Source organism: Manacus candei, unplaced genomic scaffold (genome assembly GCF_025592945.1).
Source record: "Manacus candei isolate 608988 ecotype Guabito, Panama unplaced genomic scaffold, ASM2559294v1 h1tg000011l, whole genome shotgun sequence".
NCBI classification, from domain to species: Eukaryota; Metazoa; Chordata; class Aves; order Passeriformes; family Pipridae; genus Manacus; species Manacus candei.
The window spans coordinates 7,828,680-7,851,082 of NW_026138059.1; the positions used below are offsets into that span (position 1 = coordinate 7,828,680).

Sequence of the window (22,403 nt, forward strand, 5' to 3'; positions counted from 1 at the left end):
TTACTTATGATTCAAAACAACCACACAGGCAACTCAATTCCCAAGATACTACAGTATGGAACATATAATAAAAGGACATAATTAACTTCACTTTTAGGTCTGATCAGATGCAAAAGGAAGAGAAGCTTTAAGAAGAAAACTGATGACACTGTGTAGACCAGGACAGTAGTTTCAAAGAGCATTTTTAAAGAGACGTAATCACTAAGCGTTAGGCATGGTGTCAACACATCAGCTGTAAGGCATTTATACTTTTGTAATGCAGGTTAAGGGATCCAGAATGTATCTTTCACCTTCAGAAGCTTCTGAATAGTAAGATGTGGCCAAAAAGCAACATGAAAAAGGAATTCTTTACATCAAGGTCAACTATAAGCTTTTCTGCTAATCCAGCTGGGGATATTAAGAAGTGATAGCGAATTTTACTTAGGTAAGTCTCAAGTTACTATATTACTCTTTTTTATCTAGAGCAGAAGGGAAATGATGCTGGGGAAGAAGCAGGGAATTGGATTAAATATAACAAGCTCATATGTATATGCGTAGGGCCCTTTTTAATAAGGAAATCAGTATTTTGCATCTTTATACCTTCTTTTATTTCAGTGTGCTCTACAAACACAGCTGACTGAACATATTGCTCAGTTTCCCTCTTGCAGAATGTCCATATCATTCCATTCATACTAAGAATAAAGCAGGAACAAAGTGGATGTTCAGATATGCAACAAATCTTTTCTTCACTAGATGGCACCCTGTCTACTCCTATGGATCATTGTTGAGTATGGCAAAAAGAAAGATTACATTTTCATAGAAGAATATAAAATGATAGAGGACTTACTCTTCGTATGGAATGCTTTTACTGATTCTTTTGTGTTCTGCATCAAACCCCTTATGTACTTGCAAGGGTAAAGCTTCTCATCATACATCTACTTCAACTGTTTTACGTTCAATATTTGTCTCACAACTGATTATAGCCCAGAAATTTCCATGGGAGATGCAGTCATTACAGTAGCTCGGACTTTAAGTAACAGTGATCAGAATAAATTATAAACATCAAAATACCACTTTCTCTTTTTCTGAAATAAGCATAGATCTAGAATTGATGACAATACTTTGTCAAATCCTCAGCAGGTATAAATCAATTTGGCTTCACTGGAGTTGATTGATGCCAGGTGAAGATCTGCACCTGCAATTTAGGTGCTGGCCTGCAGAGCACAGCTTGACTTGTTTTCTTTTGCTTCACTCCAAGGCATGATAATTGAGCTCATCTGGGCACACTTCTCACTTCTTAGTCAAAACTTCCACCTGAGAATTGGATTTAAAATCAGTGCACGTCTCTTTGTAATAATTCAAAATAACCTTTTCACAAAGAGAAGAAGAAAGCTGACTAAAGACGTTTGGAGCTGAAAAATCAGTTGTTCTATACAGCATCAGTGACTGCACTCAATAACAGAGCAACTGATACAAGCAGAAGCAAAACTCAGCTCCTTCATTTTGGCTCTTACTGCCACTAGATGATAGTATGGTAACACACGTGTCGTTCAGCTGCACACCAGACCTTTTGTTGATGAATTCTTGGCAGTATTCACACATTTATATGTAAAGAATACCCAGAAGCTCATCAATACTACATAGCTAGCCTTTGAATAGCAGTGCTTAATTATATCCCCTGTGATTTCAGGCATTAATATACCCAGAGTGCAGTGGATGCTATTATTTGGCCATAGACCCAAACTGGGCTTTATTTAAACACAGACATTATGCTAAATTGGTCACCTCCTTCTATTTTTGTAGCTATCCATCCAGAGCCATAGTGAGACATTTTGATGGAAAGGGCAAGATAATTACATTTCCCTAGCAGGAAGCAGGAGAATGGCTGGAGGTAACATTTACATTCTGCCTCTTGGGCATCCCACTCACTGCCAGTTCTGCACATCCACTCATCGCTTCTCCCACCTTTTCTATTTCATGCTCTCCCTCTTGAGAGGACACCTCTTCCATCCAATTGAAAAACTCCTGGCTAGGAGGAGACTCACATCCAGAAAAACACATTGAGTGCAGAGCTGCTGTCCTCTCCACAAACACTTTCTCTCCCAATTCACGTAGTTTGTACTCTTCTAACACGGCAAAATTAAAACCAAACTGTTCTTTCTCACAGCTACTCTATGAAGTAAATAGCCAAAATCCTCCACTGCACAATTTTTTCCCTAAGTAAATCTTAAGACTCTAATTTCTTTTTACCCACAATAACAAGGTCAGTTCTTCTCTTGGTAGGCTGGGCTGTGTCTCCCTGACCAGGAATATGCACCCCAGGGAATGGGTGAGTGGCCAGCTCCAGGGCTGCACAATACCTCTCCCATCGCAGCTGGTTCCATGGAGCATTTCTAGCTACCTGCTGCGGACAAAATACCCACCTCTTGGTCCATAACCTGTGGCAAATGTTGATTGACATGGACCTGTTGACACCATAGGGCAAACCAAAAATTGAAAACCAGAATCTCCAGTGAAAAGAGACTGATCCTTGGGACAAACTCATCACACATTTATATATGGAGTTAAGTGAGAAGAATGCTTGGAAATAATGGCTAAGGGGAAGCAGTTTAGAAAGTACAAGGGGGAAAGTCGCACATCATTGCATTGTTGGCTAATTCTCTGCTCTAGGATTTGATTCAGCCATAATAATCACAAGTCACTGAGTTTCCCACAAAAACTAGATCTGGATCTAGACCTAGGGGAAACCCTGAGTTTCCACTTTACTGTAAATTTGGTTACTTTGACATCTTTGTGTTTTAATTCAGGATGAAAGTATATTTGTAAGATTTTCAGGTTTTAAAAGTCTTGCATTTATCTTATTTAATGATTGGTTTGGACATTAGTGATAGTGCATAAACTGCTAATTATATGGCATAATACTTAAATGAATAATTTTCATAATCAGTAAGAATATCTTCTTTGTAATGTTGGTTGAACTATCTATTGCTGTATATTCATAGTATTTACAGTGTCATAGCAAGCCCAGAAGAAGAAAGCAATTGCAACGTCAAACTTTTTCAGTATGGTAAACAGAACCCTCAAAAAGATAACTAGTTCCCATTGGAAATCAAGACATAAAGAATAAAGTAAAATCTTTCAAGCTGAACACTGTCACTGACATGATGTAAAACATATTAACAATAACATAAAAATCTAATCCCTTTATGGGTCAAAATAAAGTTTTAGAACTCAGAAATTAAATTCTGAAATATTCCAAAAGTAAACATTTTGAAAAATGTCTACTTCAAAACTCTTTGTCCATTGTAAACCTTAATAGTATTTTACAATTAAAATTATTTTAATTATATCTTATTTCACTTTTCATCAAAATCTGTAACAAAAAAGTCCAACCAGCTGCTATTTTGTAATGCATATTTAAACTGGCATTTCCTGAGCTTATGAAAAATGAAGAACTCCATTTTACTTACATGAATAAGGATGCTCTATATCCCATGTATGAATATTAATTTTTTTACAGTTCTTCTCTGTGATATCAGACTGTGCAAAACTCACAGTCAGGGAGAAGTTCTGATGCTAATAAACCTGTAACAAACCCATATCTCCAGGGATAATTGTTTCAGCTGTCAGAGCACAGTGAGGAGCAGCTGGTTCTTGAGGGATGGCAAGCCAGGAGCTAAGCAGGATAACAAGGCAACTGGGAGCAGCATCTTCCACCAAGGAGTCAGGATGTGGAGTGGCAAATCTGAATGGTGATCAGGATTAGACATGATCCAGTGCTCTCCTGAGATGTCCACAGCAAAGCAGAGCTCTCACTGGCAATGGGACTCCCCTTGGACTCAGATAGTTAAATGCTTTACCTTTACCAAGCCATCTCCTAGAGCAGGATTGCACATCTGGCCCTGGCATCAGTAATACAACACAGCCTTAGCAGCTAAAGGTGCGGCGTATAGTTGAATGAAATACACATTTTATGTGAAGTAATTCAAGCACATGAGTGGGTTATTATTATATTATACTTATATTATATTATAAAAAGCAACTGCTATTGTTAACTTCTTAAAATCCCCAGAATGCCCTTTATTTAAGAATAAAATAAATAAGGGCTATGGGGAAGCATTTATGAGGAAAAATCATCCAATCAAAAATAGAGTATATAAGAACAGTCTGAGAAACACCTGTGCCTTCTTCCCAGACAGACATGCTCCAAGGCTTCCACAGAGCCACACAAAATGAGTAATGATATTAAAATGCAGGTTTTAATGCACGTGGAAAATACCCCAAATAGAACTAACTTGTCAGCCTTCAACTGGAGGCAGAAATCAATGTTGCATGTAATGCTCAGCCCGCACAAAGCCTGCTGACATGCTTGGTAAGGTTTCCATTAGTCTCAGTGGAATTTGGAACTATTGTTTAAAAAAAATTAAATTAATTAGAAGGTACTTTTATTTGGGTTATTTTCCATGTGCATTAAAACCTGTATTGTAATGCCCATCTATGGAGGTCAGCAACTAGAGAGTGAAAGAAATGATGAAGGGCTCATTCATTTCCAACCCCTCCATCATTTCTTGCCCAGTTCCTCAAAGGGGTAAATATCAGATGCACAATCATCGCTTCTTGCAGGACAGTCAGAGACTTACACAGTAGCCTTGTTCCTCTTGCCCAAATGATGAAATAAGGGCTTTGTAGCCACTGTGCAGGGATCTGACAATGAAACTAATTTAGTTTCTATCCAACACATCAAGCACTGCAAAACTATATCCTGAAGAACATGAAAACTAGTGGAAATAAATGATTTTTTCCATTGCCTTTATTTTTTATCCTAAATTTTTATAGAAATTGAGACTGTTTAATGCTCTCCACATCGAGGATGATGATTATGATGTGTGACTTCCAGCTGTAATAGGAGCATCTGGCATCTCAAAAAGCTTCCCACCTCTCTAAAAGGCCTCTTTTCATCTTTCTGAGGAAACTGAACAATACAACAGAGACTTTCAAAACCTAGGTGAGAAATAAACAGCAACTTCAGCACACACAACAAGGAAGCTCCAGGTATCTCAGGTTCAGGCTGTCTGAATATAGCTACAATAATCTGACAAAAGTATGTTTGAAATTTAAATGATTTGTGAGGATTTCTACAGCAGGCAGGAAACAATCATGATATTCAAAAGGCGTGATTATGAACAAATTGCTCTACTGGCATTGTTAACTACCTGAAAATTCTGTAAAGAGTCTTTGAATATTAGTGTAGAACCAGATTCACGTTATTTCACATATTTCAATATGCAGTTGGAAGAATGACTAACATATAGGTATCATACCTATCTTTATTAAAAGAAAGTAAATCAATCAAAGGACCCATTCATTTTGAGTGATTGCTCTGGAGCTGGGCTGATATTCAAATAATATAGGATACTATAGTATGGATAATGATCTTCAAAATTAATAGCAAACATATATACATAACAGATTCAAATTCACAGAGTAAACATAGCAAGCAAAATGGTTTGTTCTCGTAGGTAGACAAATCAAATGCCAGACTCTGTGAATATGAGCAGAATTGTATGGCTATTGATTGTTTACATACTACAGCACTGCAGAGTTGATATGAGTTGGTTTTGCCTTGTAGAAAAATCTCTGGGACCACATGCCACATCCACCGTGGATATCTTGTATACCAATCTCCCATAATGAGCAGATACATACTTTGATTAGTATGTTATGCAAAGGATCATTTACCTTAAAAATAATCTAAAAGCACTGTGCAAGGTATTTCTGAAGAAATGCAGTCAGAGATTTTGCCGATTTTCCTATGCCTAACAATGAGATAAGACAGCATGCAACTGGCTTCTAGAAAGATCCAAAGTAATTTATCATTTCCTTTGTGAAATATGATGTTATTGGGGTTTTTTTTAAATATACATCACATTTTCCATCACATGCAATTGTAAATTTGGTACATAAATTATTTGAGCAAAGTTACTTATTTCTGCTATATACGTGATCAGGAAAATTTTGGAAACTTTTCTTCTTTTCAGGGGATCATCCTTACAAGCTCTGTAAACATGTAAGCTGTTTTCCTGCCAAAAGGAACTGCTAGCTAAAGCGTTTCTATGAGCTTCTTTGTCTATTTATGAAATCTGCCTTAAATTGTGGAGGGCTAGTATTTTACTTGTTTTGTAACAACACGCACCAAGATCATCTTAATGTGAAACGTGCTTAATTTAAGAATTATTTGGGGTCTGAAATACTTCATGCACTGAATCATTCTCAACTAAGGAATGCAGAAAATCATAATCTTACTTTTCCCTTTAGCCAACTCCAAAACACCACCTGGATGGCAACCCTCTTTAAGTACTAAATTATAAGAACTTTCATATCATAGAATCATGGAATCATAGAATGGTTTGGGTTGGAAGGGACCCTAGAGTTTATCTAGTTCTAACCCTCTGCTGTGGGCAGGGACACCTTTCTCTAAACTTTGTCCTCCTTCACCACTAAAACCCAGTTTACTTAAATGCTTTCTCATCATACATCTGTGAACAGTTTAATAAAGAAACATTACAAAATTGGTAGGACTTCCTATTTCTTGGCTTGCTTTGGTTGTTTTTAAAAAAAAAAGTTTTAAGAACCAATAAACCTACAGTAATATTTGTACTAATTAGCTGGAGTATACAAAATATTTGTCTTGTTGCTGAAATATCCCTGTAGCACTACAAGCAATTAACATTTATAACTACAAATTTTGCTAAGATAAAAGAATATCAGGAACCTAATTCTAATCATTCTAACAACTAGAGGCCAAATTCTGCCTTCCCTTTACAGTCATGTAATCACATTTGTTAACTGTTGTAAGGGCAAAATTTAGCCCCAAACCACATTTTTATCTAAATATATATATTTTTCTACAGAAAAATAAAAAAAACAAGCTATGTCTTATTACTGCTCTTCCCTTCTGAAGGGTAAATACTGATATTTGAAATACCTAAATTGTATTTACAGCTGTACAACATTGGTGCCACATACTTGCAAAATGCCACTTGAACTCATAAACATGGAGTAACCTGTAAAATTGGCTTAAAAACTTTTCTTAAAATAAAGAAAGAGCAGAGAAGCTTAGACATTTTCTTTGTCAAATTCACACACAAAATACATGGTAATGTGACATGCAACATCATTCCACCCTCCAGAGGCCACCATCTCCACACAGTCCTCCTCATCGTAAGCATTGTTGGGCTCCCCGCTGCGCCACTTGTTGAAGGTCTGCATGGGTGACCGGTCGGAATAGACAAAATTTCCCTCTTTCTCTAGGTCGTTAATCCCAATGAAGACTCTGGTGAGCCCAGCTTGGTTGATGTACGAGGCAATCAGACTGTTGGCAGTCTCATCCTTGGGCATGCTCAGTGTCCCTCCTCTTCCATGGCAGTAGAGCTGGGCTTCCTTGTATCTCTTCTCTTCCTTCACCAGCAGATATATCTTATTATCTGTCTCACGCACACCAGCAACAGCTGCGGGGGAGGGCAGTGCTGAAAAGTGAGCACTCGCATTTCTATAAACCAAGTCACTGTACACCCCAAAATAGCTTCACAAATCAGATGTGGAACGGTGACACTCTCTACGAGCAATTGCACCGGTAAGATAAGGCAACAAGAAAGAAAAACAGTTATATAAAATTAACCTACCATTTTTTATGAATTTTAGTTCCGTTGTCAGCTGGGCTACTTGGATATCCATTTCACCAATAGCCTTCCTTAGCTGGCTGCACTCACAGGGGATGCCTGTGAAATGATACAGATACACCCAAATCAAAAAGCTACCCAATTTCAATAGTTACCTCAACAAGTCTATGAAAAGGCCCAGCCTGACAGCCCTGGAGAGGGTTGTCATGCAAATAACAGACAGAAAATTAGAACCTTCACTACCCTGCACCATTATATGATTCTCAGGGGGTATGGGCCTGTGCAGAACAGCTCAGCTCACTTCCCATGAAGCTTCAGCCCTGCATGATTAGTGCTAATCTAAACACAGATAGATATTCTCTGCAAAAAACCACAATTTCTTTGACAACTAAAAACATTTGTCAAAATTTCCCATTTTCTGTAAAATTATTCTCTTCAGTTTTCTCACAGAGAAAACTGTGAGAAAACTTCTTTCACAGCAAAAACCTGCACACACACTGTTTGGCATTCCTCACAAGGAACATAACAGAGCAGATTCAAAAGTTCCAACCATTTGATGCTAAATGAAGTTCTGTACTTTTGAAAATACAGAATTTACAGTAATTCTTACAATATAACAAGACAATAGAAAACCATCTATTAACCAAAATTGGTATAGGTTTGACAAAGCTAATCTCAATGTGAATACTAAAAGGATAATTGTTACATCTTTGAGCACAAATCTTCATGAGGATCAATTTCAGTTTGCATTTCTGTGTGTAAGTATTAAAATCTGCATTTGACTACCCAATGAATCATCTTAGGTGTCTAAGTCAGTCTAAGCACAGGGTACTTGCCCTGAAAAACTGTGCACGATGGCTAGGAATATGGTCCTCTGGCTCAAGAATTAGAGTGACAAATGATATTCTCATGAGAAAACTAATTGGTGTGCCTGTAGTGCACTCTGCCAGGAAGGGATAAACTCAGTCAAATCTGAACCTGCTGCTCTTGTAAGGCTTACACTTCTTATGTCAGGTTTTCACCTGATTCTCTGGAAGATCTATATACCTCTGGAAGACCTATATACCTCATTAATATATATAAGTATCCAAAGGGGGGGAAGCCAAGAGGATGGAGCCAGGCTCTTCTTGGTGGTGCCAAAGACAAGAGGCAATTGGCAGAAACAGATGCACAAGAAGTTCCATCTGAATATGAGGAAGAAATTCTTTACTGTGCAGTGACCAAACGCTGGAACAAGTTGCCTAGGGAGATCGTGGAGTCTCCCTCACTGAAGGTGTTCAAGAACACAATCCTGTGCCATATGCTCTAGGATGACCCTGCCTGATCAGGAGCTTGGACCAGATGACCCACTGTGGTCCCTTCCAACCTGACACATTTGTGATTCTGTGATCTGTATTCTTGACAATCTCCTGGTCCTATAACAATAATCCATGCTGGGGTAGGAGCTTCTAAACTGCTCCTTTGTGTTGGCTGGAAGACAGAGTGGGATATGCAGAGACGTCCCTTTGCACTGGTGATGAATGATATGGACAGTTTGCACTTTGGTACCCACCAGACTTCCGGAGAAGTTACATCTCTGAGAACTCTGAGACACTGTTGCAACACATACACTACAAATCTAGCAACTACAGCAACTTCAAATTATAAGAAATTTGAAAATATCACAGTGAAATATTATAGTATCTATGCAAAAAATTATTTATTATTTCCCCCAGTATGTAAACAGACATATTTTTGATGATGATGCATGCATGTTGCAAAGTCTTTCACATACACAAAACGTGTTATAGATTACCTGGGTCACCATTAGGACCTGGTGGTCCTATGTCACCATTATCTCCTTTTTCACCTAAAGACATGAAAAAGAATATAAATTTAAGGTAGCTTTTTTCGGCAATAGTTCATTTTTTCTCTAGTAACATTCAAATGTGGAAAGTAGAAATATGCTCAAGCAAAAATAAAGATTTTTCTGTCCTATTCGTTCCACAACAAAGGTTGACAAAGCTATGAAATTTGAAGACAAAGAATATGTACCAATATCCACTTTTTGACATTCATGAACTTCACAGAACCAGTAAATTCAGATGCTGTAGAGGGAAAAGGGCTCGATATGCCCAAATTTAAAATCATAATCTACATGCTTAGGTAAACATTGGTCCAAATGACTCAACAAAAGTCCCATAGGAAGCCATTATGGAGTAGGCAACATTAGAAAGCAAGTCTTCTGGCTCTTAAAAGTCTGTCAAAGTACAGTCCATCTTCCCACCTGCTTCTCTTAACTGTCCACTCTCATGTGACAGTGAACAAAGTTCTTTATTTAGCCTCAAACCAGGATACCCATGCTGCTTTAAGGCTAAATATACTGCTGTCAGAGGAAAAGGTAGCTGGCTGAGAGATGTCAATAACCTGGCTGACTACAGTGTGAGAAAATTCCCATCATGGTAAGCTCTGAGACTTGGTAACCATTTTTCAAGCCCCTAAATTTTCTCAAACATAAATGATCACACATTTTAATCTGAAACACAAATGAAGAAACAATTGAATTAAGCATACCTTTTGAACCAATAGGACCAATTTTTCCATGCCGTCCTATGCTGCCTTTCTGTCCTTTGTCCCCCATTTCTCCTATACAGCAGAAAGACAAAAGACACAAAGTAGCAATGTAGCCTGATTCATTCGGATTGTAGTATGCTTGCAGCATCAGTTTTTATAATGAGCAAAAACATGCTATATCCCCAATATTCATTGAACTCCAGAGGTCCAGCTCTCTCCTTGTGAAGAACTTGCATATGACAACCTAGACAGTGACTTAAACTTTGCAAAGCAATTGACATTAACGAGACATGAAGGTGTAATTGAAAATGGATGTTGGCAGAGAGCCAGTGGAAAAGCTTTTGCAAACTTCTTTCAGCTGATCCTGACAGAATAATGTTGACAATGAGGGGTAGGGGGATTGCATTCAGACACGAATCAGTGGAGTAAAACTGAGAAGACCTAAAGGATCCAAGCACAACTGACATTTCATCTAAGACAGTAGCTCCACTGTAACTGAGGGCTGACTTTGGGCTTATTGGCTTATTTATACAATATAAATATTGTCATAGGAAATAATGTTTTCCACTGTACCAGACTATTAATGGAGAGTGGGTATGGAGGGACTACAGGGATGAATGCCCTCTGAGGCTCCCATCCTGCAGAAACACAAGTCTGTTTTAGGAAATATTTATGCAGGGTTTTTTCAATGATTGTTTCTTTGCTCAAAGCAACATCTATTATGTACCTTTGTCTACACAGGAGCAAGGAAACAATGAGACAAGTTAGGAGGAAAATCTACCATAGGGATCCAGCAATTGGACTTGTACAAATTGTCATAGCTCAGCCTCAGTTGTGGATCTATGCAACTGAAGGTCTGTTGCCCTCTGTTGTTACCGCAGCTGGACAGACATACATATTTTTGAAAGCTGGATAATACTATGACCCGTTTCATCATTACCTTTAACTTAAAGGTGTAATAAATAACAAGTTTCAGAATATAAACTGATCACCACTGGGCTAAGAGATGTCCTCTGTATTATTCCATGAAGTCTCAAGCAACTGTAACTTGATGGCATGAACCAAGAAGAAATAATTTCCTCTGAACTGAGAGAAGCCAAATGTGTATGGTTTGTTGGTCTACTTAATTACTGGCAAACTCTACAATCAATAATCTTCCTTTGTTTCCAATAAGTATCAAATTCAGACACTACTGAACACAGGCTGTCACCAGAAAGCAAAAATATTTTTCTGGTTTTCCTAATGGAAGAATGGAAGTAATCCACTGAGCCAATTGAAGATCTGCTTTCTGGAATACAGCTTCATTTTCAGAACAGCTTCATGGCTTGACTTAAAGATGCAATCCTTTGGGTTGTGCAGGTGTGCTCATGCTACCACTGGATATTTATCCAATATAGATAGTATATTGAGAGGGTTTTTCCTTGAGAATCCTTAAAGTACCAGCTTGTAATGACTTTATCAAGCCGTTCTTAAAGTGACCTTTCTTGCTTTACATATTTATGAATTGGGATTGCTGTAACAGATTATCAGATGTTTGAATGCTTTTTCTTTTCAGGACAAAATTAAATAAATACATAGATCTAATGCATAAATAAAATACAATATATAAAATTAATTCACTTTCTTTTTCATAAATACTGCCCAGAAAATGAGCTGCTTCTCGGTCATAGCCAGTAAAAGCTACGTGATCTGCTCAGAAGTAAAACTGTGTTATCTCAAGCAATGAAGACATACATTAGACCTGTGCTCATTAAAAGAACTGTTTGGATTTGGTTTTCTCTTACAGTGACTAACCCCTGCTTCCACTCCAGGGGATTCCTTATTCTGATTCTGCAGACTAAATCACAATGTTTCAGGAGAGACCCATCTGCCTTGAGGGTTTCAAAAGTTTTAATACTTTTTGTAAAGCACTTTTTAGTGGCCCTGGTTGTCAGAAATGCAGTGTGAAGAGTCTTAATGAAATCAGGAAGTAAGAGCTGAAAAGAAATGAAGACAATAAAAGAAATTAATTCTCCATAGACCAAAAGTGGGAAGTTGAACATGAAGTTCTAATGGAGAATATGAAGCAAGTCATCTGTTATCTCCCAGATGAAGATGGCATACATTGGAACCAATTATAGAAGACTTAAAGGATTTTAGAAGGAACTGAAGATAAGAAAACGCTAAATGATCTTCTTGGTGGCTTTTTCAGGCTCAAAGAAAAAACAACAACAATAACAACAACAACAAAGGAAGATATAAAATACCAGAGACAAACGGTGGGCTGCACAACCAGGGAAAAAAATTAGGGTTTTGGCTCTGTGCAACACTATAGATGGGGGTCTTCATACAGTATGGCAATCACTTCAGATAGGATTAACTGGAACAGAAAAGAAGGTATAAAACTACTTTGAAAAATAAAAAGGTGTCAGAAAGGCAAATCCAGCAGAAACACAAATTCATCATGTCACAGACAAATTTAATTGAATTGTGTCAAAGAGAAGAGAGCAGTAGTTTACTAATGATTTGAAGACAAATCAGAAATTCTTCATGATTAGAGGACACCACAGACACCTACCTAACAAAGAAAGTAGAAGTGTACCAAACCACACCAAAGGCCTCTTGACTCTAGTGCCATCTTTGACAGCAATCTGCAGAGGATACTTAGAAAAAGAACATAAGATACAGGCGAAGATTAAAAAGTCTTTCCCAGAGTGTACCTTGACAGTCTTGCAGTAGTCAGTATTCCCAATGCAAATAGTTAACCAAACTTGAATGAGAATGGTATTTTTAAAGGATTTAATTATGTTATAGTAGTAATCTACGTTCAGGACACTTAACTTTTACTGGCAACTGGAAATTAGAAAATTCTCATACACCAATAAATTACAGCACCACTTTATGGTAAATAATCTGAATTATCCACACCAATGAAGGTCGATGATTAGTGAGGGAACAGTGGTTACAACATAGTTACATCTTACGTAGAATCACAGATTGGTTTGGGTTGGAAGGGACCTTAAAGATCACTTAGTTCCAACACCCCTGCCATGGGCAGGGACATCTTCCACTAGACTGGGTTGCTCAGAGCCTCATCCAACCTGGCGTTGAACACTACGCGGAATGGGGCAACCACAACTTCTCTGAGTAATCTATCCCAGTGTCTCACCATCTTCGCGGTAAAGAATTTCTTCCCAATATCTAATCTAAATATGCCCTCTTTCAGTTTAAAGTCATTCCTCCTTGTCTTATCATTACATGCCCTTGTAAAAACTCCCTCTCCAGCTCTGTTGCAGATCTCCTCTGTACTGGAGGTGTTATAAGGTCTACACTAAGCCTTCTCTTCTCCAGGACGAAAAAGTCCAACTCTCTTAGACTTTCTTCATGGTAGAGGTGCCACATCCCTCTGATCATGTTCATGGCCATCCTCTGGACTTGTTCCAGCAAGTCCATGTCCTTTTTAAGGTGGGGAACCAGAGCTGGACACAGCACTCCAGGTGGAGTCTCATGAGAGCAGACTAGAGGGGGAGAATCACTTCCATCAATTTTTGCTGGCCACACTTCTTTTGATGCAGCCCAGGATACAACTGGCTTTCTGGGCTGCAAGCGCACATTGCTGGGCCATGTTAAGCTTTTCATAAAGCAACACCCCCGAGTTCTCCTCCGGGCTGCTCTCAATACATTCTCCACGCATTCTCCATTTGTGCTTGGGATTGCCCTGACTCAGGCGCAGGACCTCACACTCAGCCTTGATGAACTTCATGAGGTTCACACAGGCCCACCTCTCAAGCTTGTCAAGGTCCCTCAGGATAGCATCCCTTCCCTCCAGTGTGTTGGCTGCATCACTCAGCTTGGTATCATTGGCAAACTTGTTGAGGATGCACTGTCCGTATTGTTGACAAAGATGTTAAACATATATTCTTATGTGAACGAACAGTGCATAATCCCAGGTGGCATTTTATGTAGTTGAGGCAAGCCAACTACATTCACCCAGCATTAGCCACCTGAAAGTTAGGTTTTTTAGTCTAAACTGTTTATCTAAGCTCCCATGGTAGGCAATGGAGAAATAAACACCTCTCAGCAGTGATCCATCTCACTTGTTGCAGACTGGTAGTTTAATGACAAAGTGAAACTTTAAAAGCTTTGCACAAAAAACAGGAGGGAAAAAAAGAGTAGACTATTATTAATCCATACTGACTAGAAAACAGAATAGCTAAGAAAACTAAAGAGAGTGAGAGAAAAACACAATCTAAGAAGGTAGCAAAAACGTTTAAAGGATTTTAAAGTACACTCAAAACAAAAGAAATGAAAATAGTATGGTACATTCCTGAGTGGAGGAGTTTGTAGTCAGATGCACATAAAGACAAATAACTGCCCTCATGAAACACCTATCTTGCTAGAATTATGTTAACAATGTAATACTGAGCTTGCTCAGACCAGTGATCCCTCTAGCCCAAGACTTTGTTTCCTGTGGTGGCAGCAAAAGATGCAATACAGGGAGATCACACAATCCCATCCACTATTTGAAGTGTATTACAGGTGGAGTGCTGGATCAGTCCCCAGCAGCTTCAGCTATGATGGGATCTGGGGATTCTGTAACCTTGATCACAACCCTCTCAGACTCCTCTGTACACATGCAAGAATCTCAACCTGTCCAGTTTCTCCTTATGAGGCAGCTGTTCTTTTTCACATTTTTGGTGCCCTTCTCTTACCTCTCATGTCCTTCTTGAGAGACAGAGGCCAGAGCCACACTCATTACTTGAGACAGTGTATTTCAGGATTTTACACAGAGCAAAATCAGCTGCAAAAAGTAGTTCCCTGTTTTGTCCTTGGTGTCTTTTCTGATAATGGGCAGTGTTCTGTTGGCTTTGGGACTGCTGCTAATGACTTCAGCGCAGTTCTTGAGTTTTAAGTGACAGTTTTGGGTTTTGGCATCATGTAAGTGTGGATTAAATTATGCATCCCTAATGTCCCTAGGCAATATATTTATTTACATTGAAACCCATCTGCCATTTTTTTGTCCACTCAGTTTACCACAGATTTTCTCAAAATCCTGTTGAGTTCAGGTGGAACTGAAAGACAGTTTTGAACCAGATACCCACTTTGTGAATTCACAACTGTCAATGTCAGGACTTTTATATGGAATACTGCCTGCAGCACTCCTTAGCGAGCAATAAATTCATGTAAAAGTTGACTCAGAAATGCAAAGGATTGATTGATTACATATTAATGAGCAATCAGTAATAATAAAATATAAATTAAGATATTATTGCCTCTTTTTAGAATTTGATTATACAAATGACTGAGCACTCTGGCTCCAATCCAGTTAAATTAATGAGTCTTCTCTCCTACTTAAGAGGCTCTGCCTGTACTAGTAAACTAAATGCCTGTGACTGTTCCCTGGCAGTGGGAACTAGGTGGCTGAGAATGGTACACTCCACGATACTAAATTGTCTTACTCTTCAAGCCAGGATAATCACTTGCAAGCTGCTCATTGTGACAGTTCCTGAAATATGCCCAAGAATTACCTGGGAAAGTGTTAGCTGGCAAAAGCCAAAGTCAGTGTTGCTGTGCTAACACTGCAAAGGTACAGACAGTTGAGTTCCAAGCCCAAGAACGGGATGAGACTTTTCTTAACATACCATTATAATTGAGTATAAATGAAATCCAATGTAAAAAGGCTGAACTTAAAATACTAAAATAATGCATTTTCAAATGGCTACAGTTCTAAGAAAATTAAAATGTCTTGAAGAACATATTTTTAATGTGCTGTTCCTTTGATGATGCATTCCAACAGCAAATTCACCCTCTCCCCTTTATTTTGATTGTCATAAAGTACTCTAGGAATATTCACAGGACTGTACTGTTACTGAACTATCTGTGTGGAATTTGTATACCTGGAAGTTATGGCCTCACAGACTGCATCATGACTCAGTGAAATAATGAAGTTCAGTCCCAACATGGGAAAGCACAGTACAGACATCTGTGCACGTAGTGACAGGTACTTCCATGAACTTCACACTCCAGAACTTGCACTGCAATACACACTGCTTGTCTGAAACAGCCATTGTACTTGATACAGTGCTTTATGCTTTACATAAGGCCAACACAGTTTTATATTCTGCTGACATGCTATGCATCATAATTGACCTATACAATTAATTAAAAGCAATGAAGAAAGTAAGTGGAATTTAACCTTAATCAGTATCCAAAGACATCTGTATCTCTGATGTCACCCTGAAGCATCAGGACAGTCAGAACGAGATTTATTTCAGGTAAGCACCAGAAACTTTTAATGTTTCTCAGTTTCTGAGTTACCAAAATCTGAACATATCATGAGGAAAGGGTATGATAAAAATATTTGCAGCACTTTCTAATCTTGAGCTGTTCATTTCAGGTCTAATATACCATAAGAAAACCATTTCTTTTGTAAGTTATTTTGTTATTACATACCTATGGAGTTCTAAGAAACTAAGCATATTTTCTTAAATGAACTTGCTAGTAAAATGAAACAAAGAAAGGTAACAGAAAAAAAAAACATGAATGTAATTCTGATAATGTACAGCATTAATGAAAAACTAGTTAATTAGAATTTATTTAAAACAAGACGCTGTTTGTAGACATTTCTGGATGCATAAAGGAAAGCTGAAAAAATATGTTGCTACAGGTGTAGTAAGAAATTTTGCCTGTGTTTAACTGAAAGCAAATCATGGAAAAATACCAATACAGTATGCATTAATATTTGATTTTCTCTCATCTCTTTTCTGTTGAAACTGTGTTTTCTTGCAGTATATTTCCACTTCAGTGTCCCTTCCTTTAATCTCATCAAAATTTTGGACTTTTGGAGGTATGGAAAACTGGAAAATTATCATTACTATTAGAGTTAATCAAGCATTCCTTATGAGAACGATTTTCCAAATAAATCCAATTTAGCAGTATAAAATAAATAAATGAAATGCTACATAATGGGTTGGCCTGACTGAAAAAGAGTACTTCCACTTTTCAGATGGTCTAAAGCATTTTGAAGGGATTTGACAAACTACCAAGCTAGAGAAACATGCAAGACAGCACAATGAGAGAGGTTCTCAAGAGGTTAAGACAACCTTGTGCCGAAGGAGGCTGAGAAGGCAGAGGCACTTAGTGCATTCTTTGTCTCTACCAGCAAAATCTGCTCTCTGGCCTCCCAGTTCTGCACATCTGGTAGCAAAGATCTGAGGAGGACATGCCACTCCTGGCATTGGATGATTGAGTGAGGAACTACTTCACCTGGATGCACATAGGTCCATGGCACTGCCCAGAAGCATTCAAGGGCGATGAGACTGCTATCTGGCACTGCTGCAAGGCTGCCAAAGTCTAATCAGCAGGAATGCCATTCCTCAGGAACCAGTCCTTCACCAGTGACAGGAGGAAGAAGAGGAATGAGCTCCATGCTGGCAGGAATGGTGCGCTGGAGGACACCGCTGCCAGTCAGGAAGAGCTCGACACGCTACAGAAATACATTGACAGGAATACCATGGGTTCAGCTAAATTCCTCACCTGTTATGCATTGATGAAGTCTGCCCAATGGCTGGTTAAAAAAACTCCTTTGCATAAAAGGACCCAGAGACTTCTGGGCCCTCATACATGGGAAACAAACCAGAGTCCAACTGAGAAAGATGGTTTTGCTTAGCTTGCAGTACAGAAAGGTAAGGGGGGACCTAATTGCAGTCTTCCACTACTTACAAGCAGTTTCTAGAGAAGATGCAGCATTTTGTTCTCAGAGACTCATAGAGAAAGGACAAGATTCAATGATTACAAGCTACAACAGGAAAAATTTCAGTAGGCTTCAAGGAAAAGATCTTTCATGACGAAACTGTTCAACAGACTGATCAAAAAGGATGTGGAATCTCCATCCATGGAGATTTTCAAAAGTCTACTGGAAAAAACCCCCGAGCAACCTACTCTAATATTGACATCTGCCCTGTTTAAAGCAGGAGATTGGACTAGATGAGCTCTTTACAACCTTTTAATCTAAATTATTCTGTCATACTTTAACTTCATGCTGCATTACCTTTCAAGAGCTGAAATTTTAGTTTCCAATATTTTTTCTAGCAGTTGTCCTTGAAAGTACACCTACATAAGGTAAGTACACTGACTGAACACACATATATCTCATGGGAGTTATAAATTTTTCAATGCATTGTAGGGGGAAGAGCTCTAGCTATGGATTTTGGTCCCAGGGAAAATTACAGGTATCAGACTCCCATAATTGCCTAAAAGAACAACAAGAGATCATGCATTATCATAAGGAAGTATAAATTACCACTATGATTGCCTTGAAAGGAAGATTGTAAACTCAGATCAGTAAAAACTAACTCACACCATCGTTCTGATGACAGGAATATCAAACCTTTAATTTCGATATCGAAATAAAAGGTTTTGACTACTCTTAATGTGAACCTTTCAGAAAACGCACCTCCTGGAAAACTTATGAAGGTCAAATTTCCTCCTTGCTTCAGGAGGAAAACAAACATGAAAAGACAGCATTTCCTGCAAGACAGCAATGCCATGTTTCTCTCACTGTATAACTGAACACTATTGAGCACCATTCCTCTCAAGAGCTCCAAATATTTTTGAACTACAATGCACACAGCCTTATCACCATTTTTCCATAGATATTACAGAACTGTGATCCAAAATATATGGCCATCTCTGCCTATTATGCCTTCCCTCAATGGTTTTCATTAATGAGTGTTCACATTCACAAAAAAAAAAAAAAAAAGGAAACAAGAAAATTGAACCTTGTGATTTTTTTCCCTCTGGTCTCATGTGAGGTTTTCATTTGCAGAAGGTAAATTATGAAGAAGACATTATGATGTCTTTCTTCACAGAGACCTTTCTAAAAAATCAAGACTTTTTTTTTTTATTTCCAAATGAATCTTTTTGACCAGAAAGTAATACTTAGTCTACAAAGGAATGCATACAGTTGTACTGTATGTACTGTATACTGTAATTTTCTTCATTGTAGCTGGTATTGTGCTATATTTTGGATTTGTGACCAAAACAATGTTGATAACACAGAAATGTAATCTTTATTGCTGAGCAGTACTTGCATAGAGTTAAGGTCTTTTCTGCTCCTCATCCCACCAAACCAGCAAGCAGGCTGGGGGCACAAAAGAAACTGGGAGGGGACGCAGCTAGGACCCCAGAGAAATTCCCTACCACGTGGCATTGTGCTCAGTATATAAAGATGGGGGAAGAAGGAAGGGGGGGTGGTTGTTCAGAGTGATGGTGTTTGTCTTCCCAAGTCACTGTTACATGTGATGAAGCCCTGATTTCCTGAGGATGGCTGAACACCTGTCTGCCTATAGGAACTGGTGAATGAATTCCTTGTTATGCTTTGCTTGTGCATGGCTCAACCCATGAGTTTTCTCACTTTTACCCTTCCAATTCTCTCTCCCATCCAAACTGGGGGGAAGAGAGTGAGTGGCTACATGCAGCTGAGCTGCCAGTTGGGGTTAAACCACAACAAAAGTAAACAAAAATGGCCAAGGATGTTTTAGTCACCCAGCAAAGGGAGAGAGGATTCCCATCATCATCACCTCACAAGAAAAGACAGCATTTTGTCAGGAATGACTTTCAAAACATCTTCTTTAACAAAATTACCTTTTTCTCCTGGAGGTCCAACTCTGCCTGGACGACCTGGAGCACCTTTCTCCCCCTTTTCTCCAGCCTCCCCTATTGATACAAAAGGAAACAAAAAGAAGAATCATATTAAACCAGGACTATTTTCTGTTAGCAGCAGTGACAAGAGTGCCATTCTCTCCAGTGAAAAAAAAAAAGCAGATGCAATCTGATTTAACAGCCTTACTTGACGCACAGAGAACAGAATTTTCTTCAGTTGGAGTAAATATAGACAAACCCTAAGTCACCACATTGCTGAAGTCTTATACAACAGGTCTATTTTTGTGGATGTTACTTGTATCATCAACCTACAAAATAGCACCATTTACTTAAGTAGAATCTTCAGAATTAGGCCCCAGCTTAGCACATAAACTTCTGGGTCTGTGTTCATCAAACACTTTGAGCCTCTGCTAAGGACATGCTTAAGTCTCAAGTGCAAATGACTTAGCTATAATCTCAATTTTTTTAGAAAATGCCATTCATCAGACCTATAAAAAGGCATTGCTACATCCATAATTTAAAGGATCATTTCTAAGCATGAAAGAGTAACTACCTACTCCATATCCTCAGTGTATACTGTGCCTTATAACCTCTGAGGAATGAACCACTATGCTGTGTACTGACATGCACGTGGTTCATGGCGCATCATTATAGTCTCCATATTTAAACATCGGTTTTTGTAAATGTTTTCCTTCCTGGTTCCTTTCATTGAAAATTTGAGGATGCTTAGCTCCTCTTGCCCCCTACCATTGTAGTTTGCCATTGACTTAAAATTTCTTTCACAAACAGAAGTTTAAAGAATGATTTACACAGCCACCTTGACAAAAAAAGATTTATATGAAGGAAAAGAAAGTTCTATGGCTCCCATAGAAATTAAGATGCCGGTATCTAAAACCCAGAGCCAGCACAGCACACACGATGCCTCACCACTGCATTTCTGTAGAGGAGAGTTATTAATTGCTCTCCAGGAAGCTGAGGGGAGCACCACAGCAGGAAAGTCAAAGGTTGTCATGCACCCCACAAGCTGGCACAGCTGCTCTCTGCTCTCTGGCATAGCTGGCAGCTATAGTTCAGAGAGGGGCCAGAAAGATGGCATGCCACAACATGGCACGTTTCAAATACACAGCCTCCAGCTCTCTTTCTGTCTCTCTCCTTATTGTAGACCTAGATGGCTGTGAACTGAACTTGGTCCTCTGTCTGTTATATTTTCATTCTTCAGACTGTCAGCAGGCTCCAGACCATCTTCCCTGCCTTCAGACATGCAAAAATAGGCCATTCTCTGACCTTAATGAGGACAAACTTCACATAATCCCCAGTGAATAATATTGTTAGTATGAAACAGGCTATAATTTGGCACATTTGGGAACGTCACATTTTTATTATCAGGTAACCAATAGGCTTTGTATGATTGCCTTTCACCCCTCAGGGCTGGTTATGAGTTCTTTGCTTCCCAAAGATAAATCCTGACAATGACTTTTCTCTGCTCTCTGGAGGCTGAGAGCAGGCTATTACAGCCTATTGCTTTACACGTTCTTCAGAATGAAAGCTGTGCATTAGGGATCAATAAAATAGATCACTCTTGCTTCAGGCCATTACACTTGCCTGCATTTATTCCTATAATAAGATGGCACCACGTTCCTTAGTGTGGGTGTTTTAGAAACTTTCTCTGGGAGGAGATTACCCCATTACAGGCCCAGCAAGAGACCACTCTGCACTTTTTGTTATAATGTGTTTTAAGGAGCAAGACCTTGGCCAAGAGGAACTGATCAGTGGTCCAGCTCAGCTTTGTCACATTTAAGTCCCTATTTTTGCTGTATGTATCCTGGGCACTGTGCAAGCTGAGGAAGCAAAGCCTGTGCAGGTGTCATGGGCAAAACCCCAGTTTTCTGTTAAGGAATTTCAATCAATTTAATATCTCACCAATTAACAATAACTTTAACTTTTGATTCATACATTAGAGAAAGACACCTCTGTGCCTACTTTCTGGTCTCCAGCCTCTTCTGGTCTACAACCACGTCACTTCAGAGCAAGAGGTTGGGATCTGTGCATCACAGTCCCTACCCAATTGCTCTGTTGTGGCCTTTTCTGCCAGACACAGTCCCTTTGCAGTCATATCTCCTGCTCAATCTCCTCTCCATCGCTTTCTGGATGTCTCTTTGCTTCAGCCCCACTGCATAAAACAGTACCTTCTTCATCAGCACAGTGCAGCTGAGACAGGGTGAGATGTGCTTAGCAGTGCTCCACAGTGCTGAGAAAGAAATTTAGCCCTGCCACCAAACTGAGCTGCAGTAGGATCACGGGTATCAGGCACAGCCTTGACACTACTACAGTCTTCTTCTTCCATCATCTCTGGGAAAGATCTTTCTTAATTCAGGTGATATATCTTACCATTGCTGTTTATTTGCCCTCTTTTGTGGATTCTTTGGCACAGGATTTGTCTATGCTTATGTTCATATCCTGTCTCTCTTAAGCTGTACCATCTATGCGCAATGAAAATAGCACACCAAATATTAACTATGAGAGCTATTAAGCATTCTTGGCTGGTGATAA

At 38.9% G+C, this 22,403-nt stretch overlaps 1 protein-coding gene across 7 annotated transcripts in view; it reads right to left on the reverse strand.

Annotated features, from left to right (window-relative positions):
- Nucleotides 1–301: 301 nt before the first annotated feature.
- COLEC11 (collectin subfamily member 11) overlaps nt 302–22,403 on the reverse strand; it is a 44,933-nt gene continuing 22,831 nt past the window's right edge. For 4 of the 7 annotated variants that reach the window (XM_051778375.1, XM_051778378.1, XM_051778377.1 and 1 more), the window contains exons 4-8: nt 19,836–19,907; nt 10,212–10,283; nt 9,454–9,507; nt 7,662–7,757; nt 303–7,505 (exon numbers count right to left, since the gene is read on the reverse strand). In XM_051778375.1, coding sequence (XP_051634335.1) covers nt 7,096–7,505; nt 7,662–7,757; nt 9,454–9,507; nt 10,212–10,283; nt 19,836–19,907 — 704 coding nt within the window. In that variant the 3' untranslated portion in view covers nt 303–7,095. Of the gene's footprint in view, nt 7,506–7,661; nt 7,758–9,453; nt 9,508–10,211; nt 10,284–12,768; nt 12,854–19,835; nt 19,908–22,403 lie in introns of those variants that run through there. The other 3 variants (XM_051778380.1, XM_051778374.1, XM_051778379.1) reach the window with 3 other exon arrangements.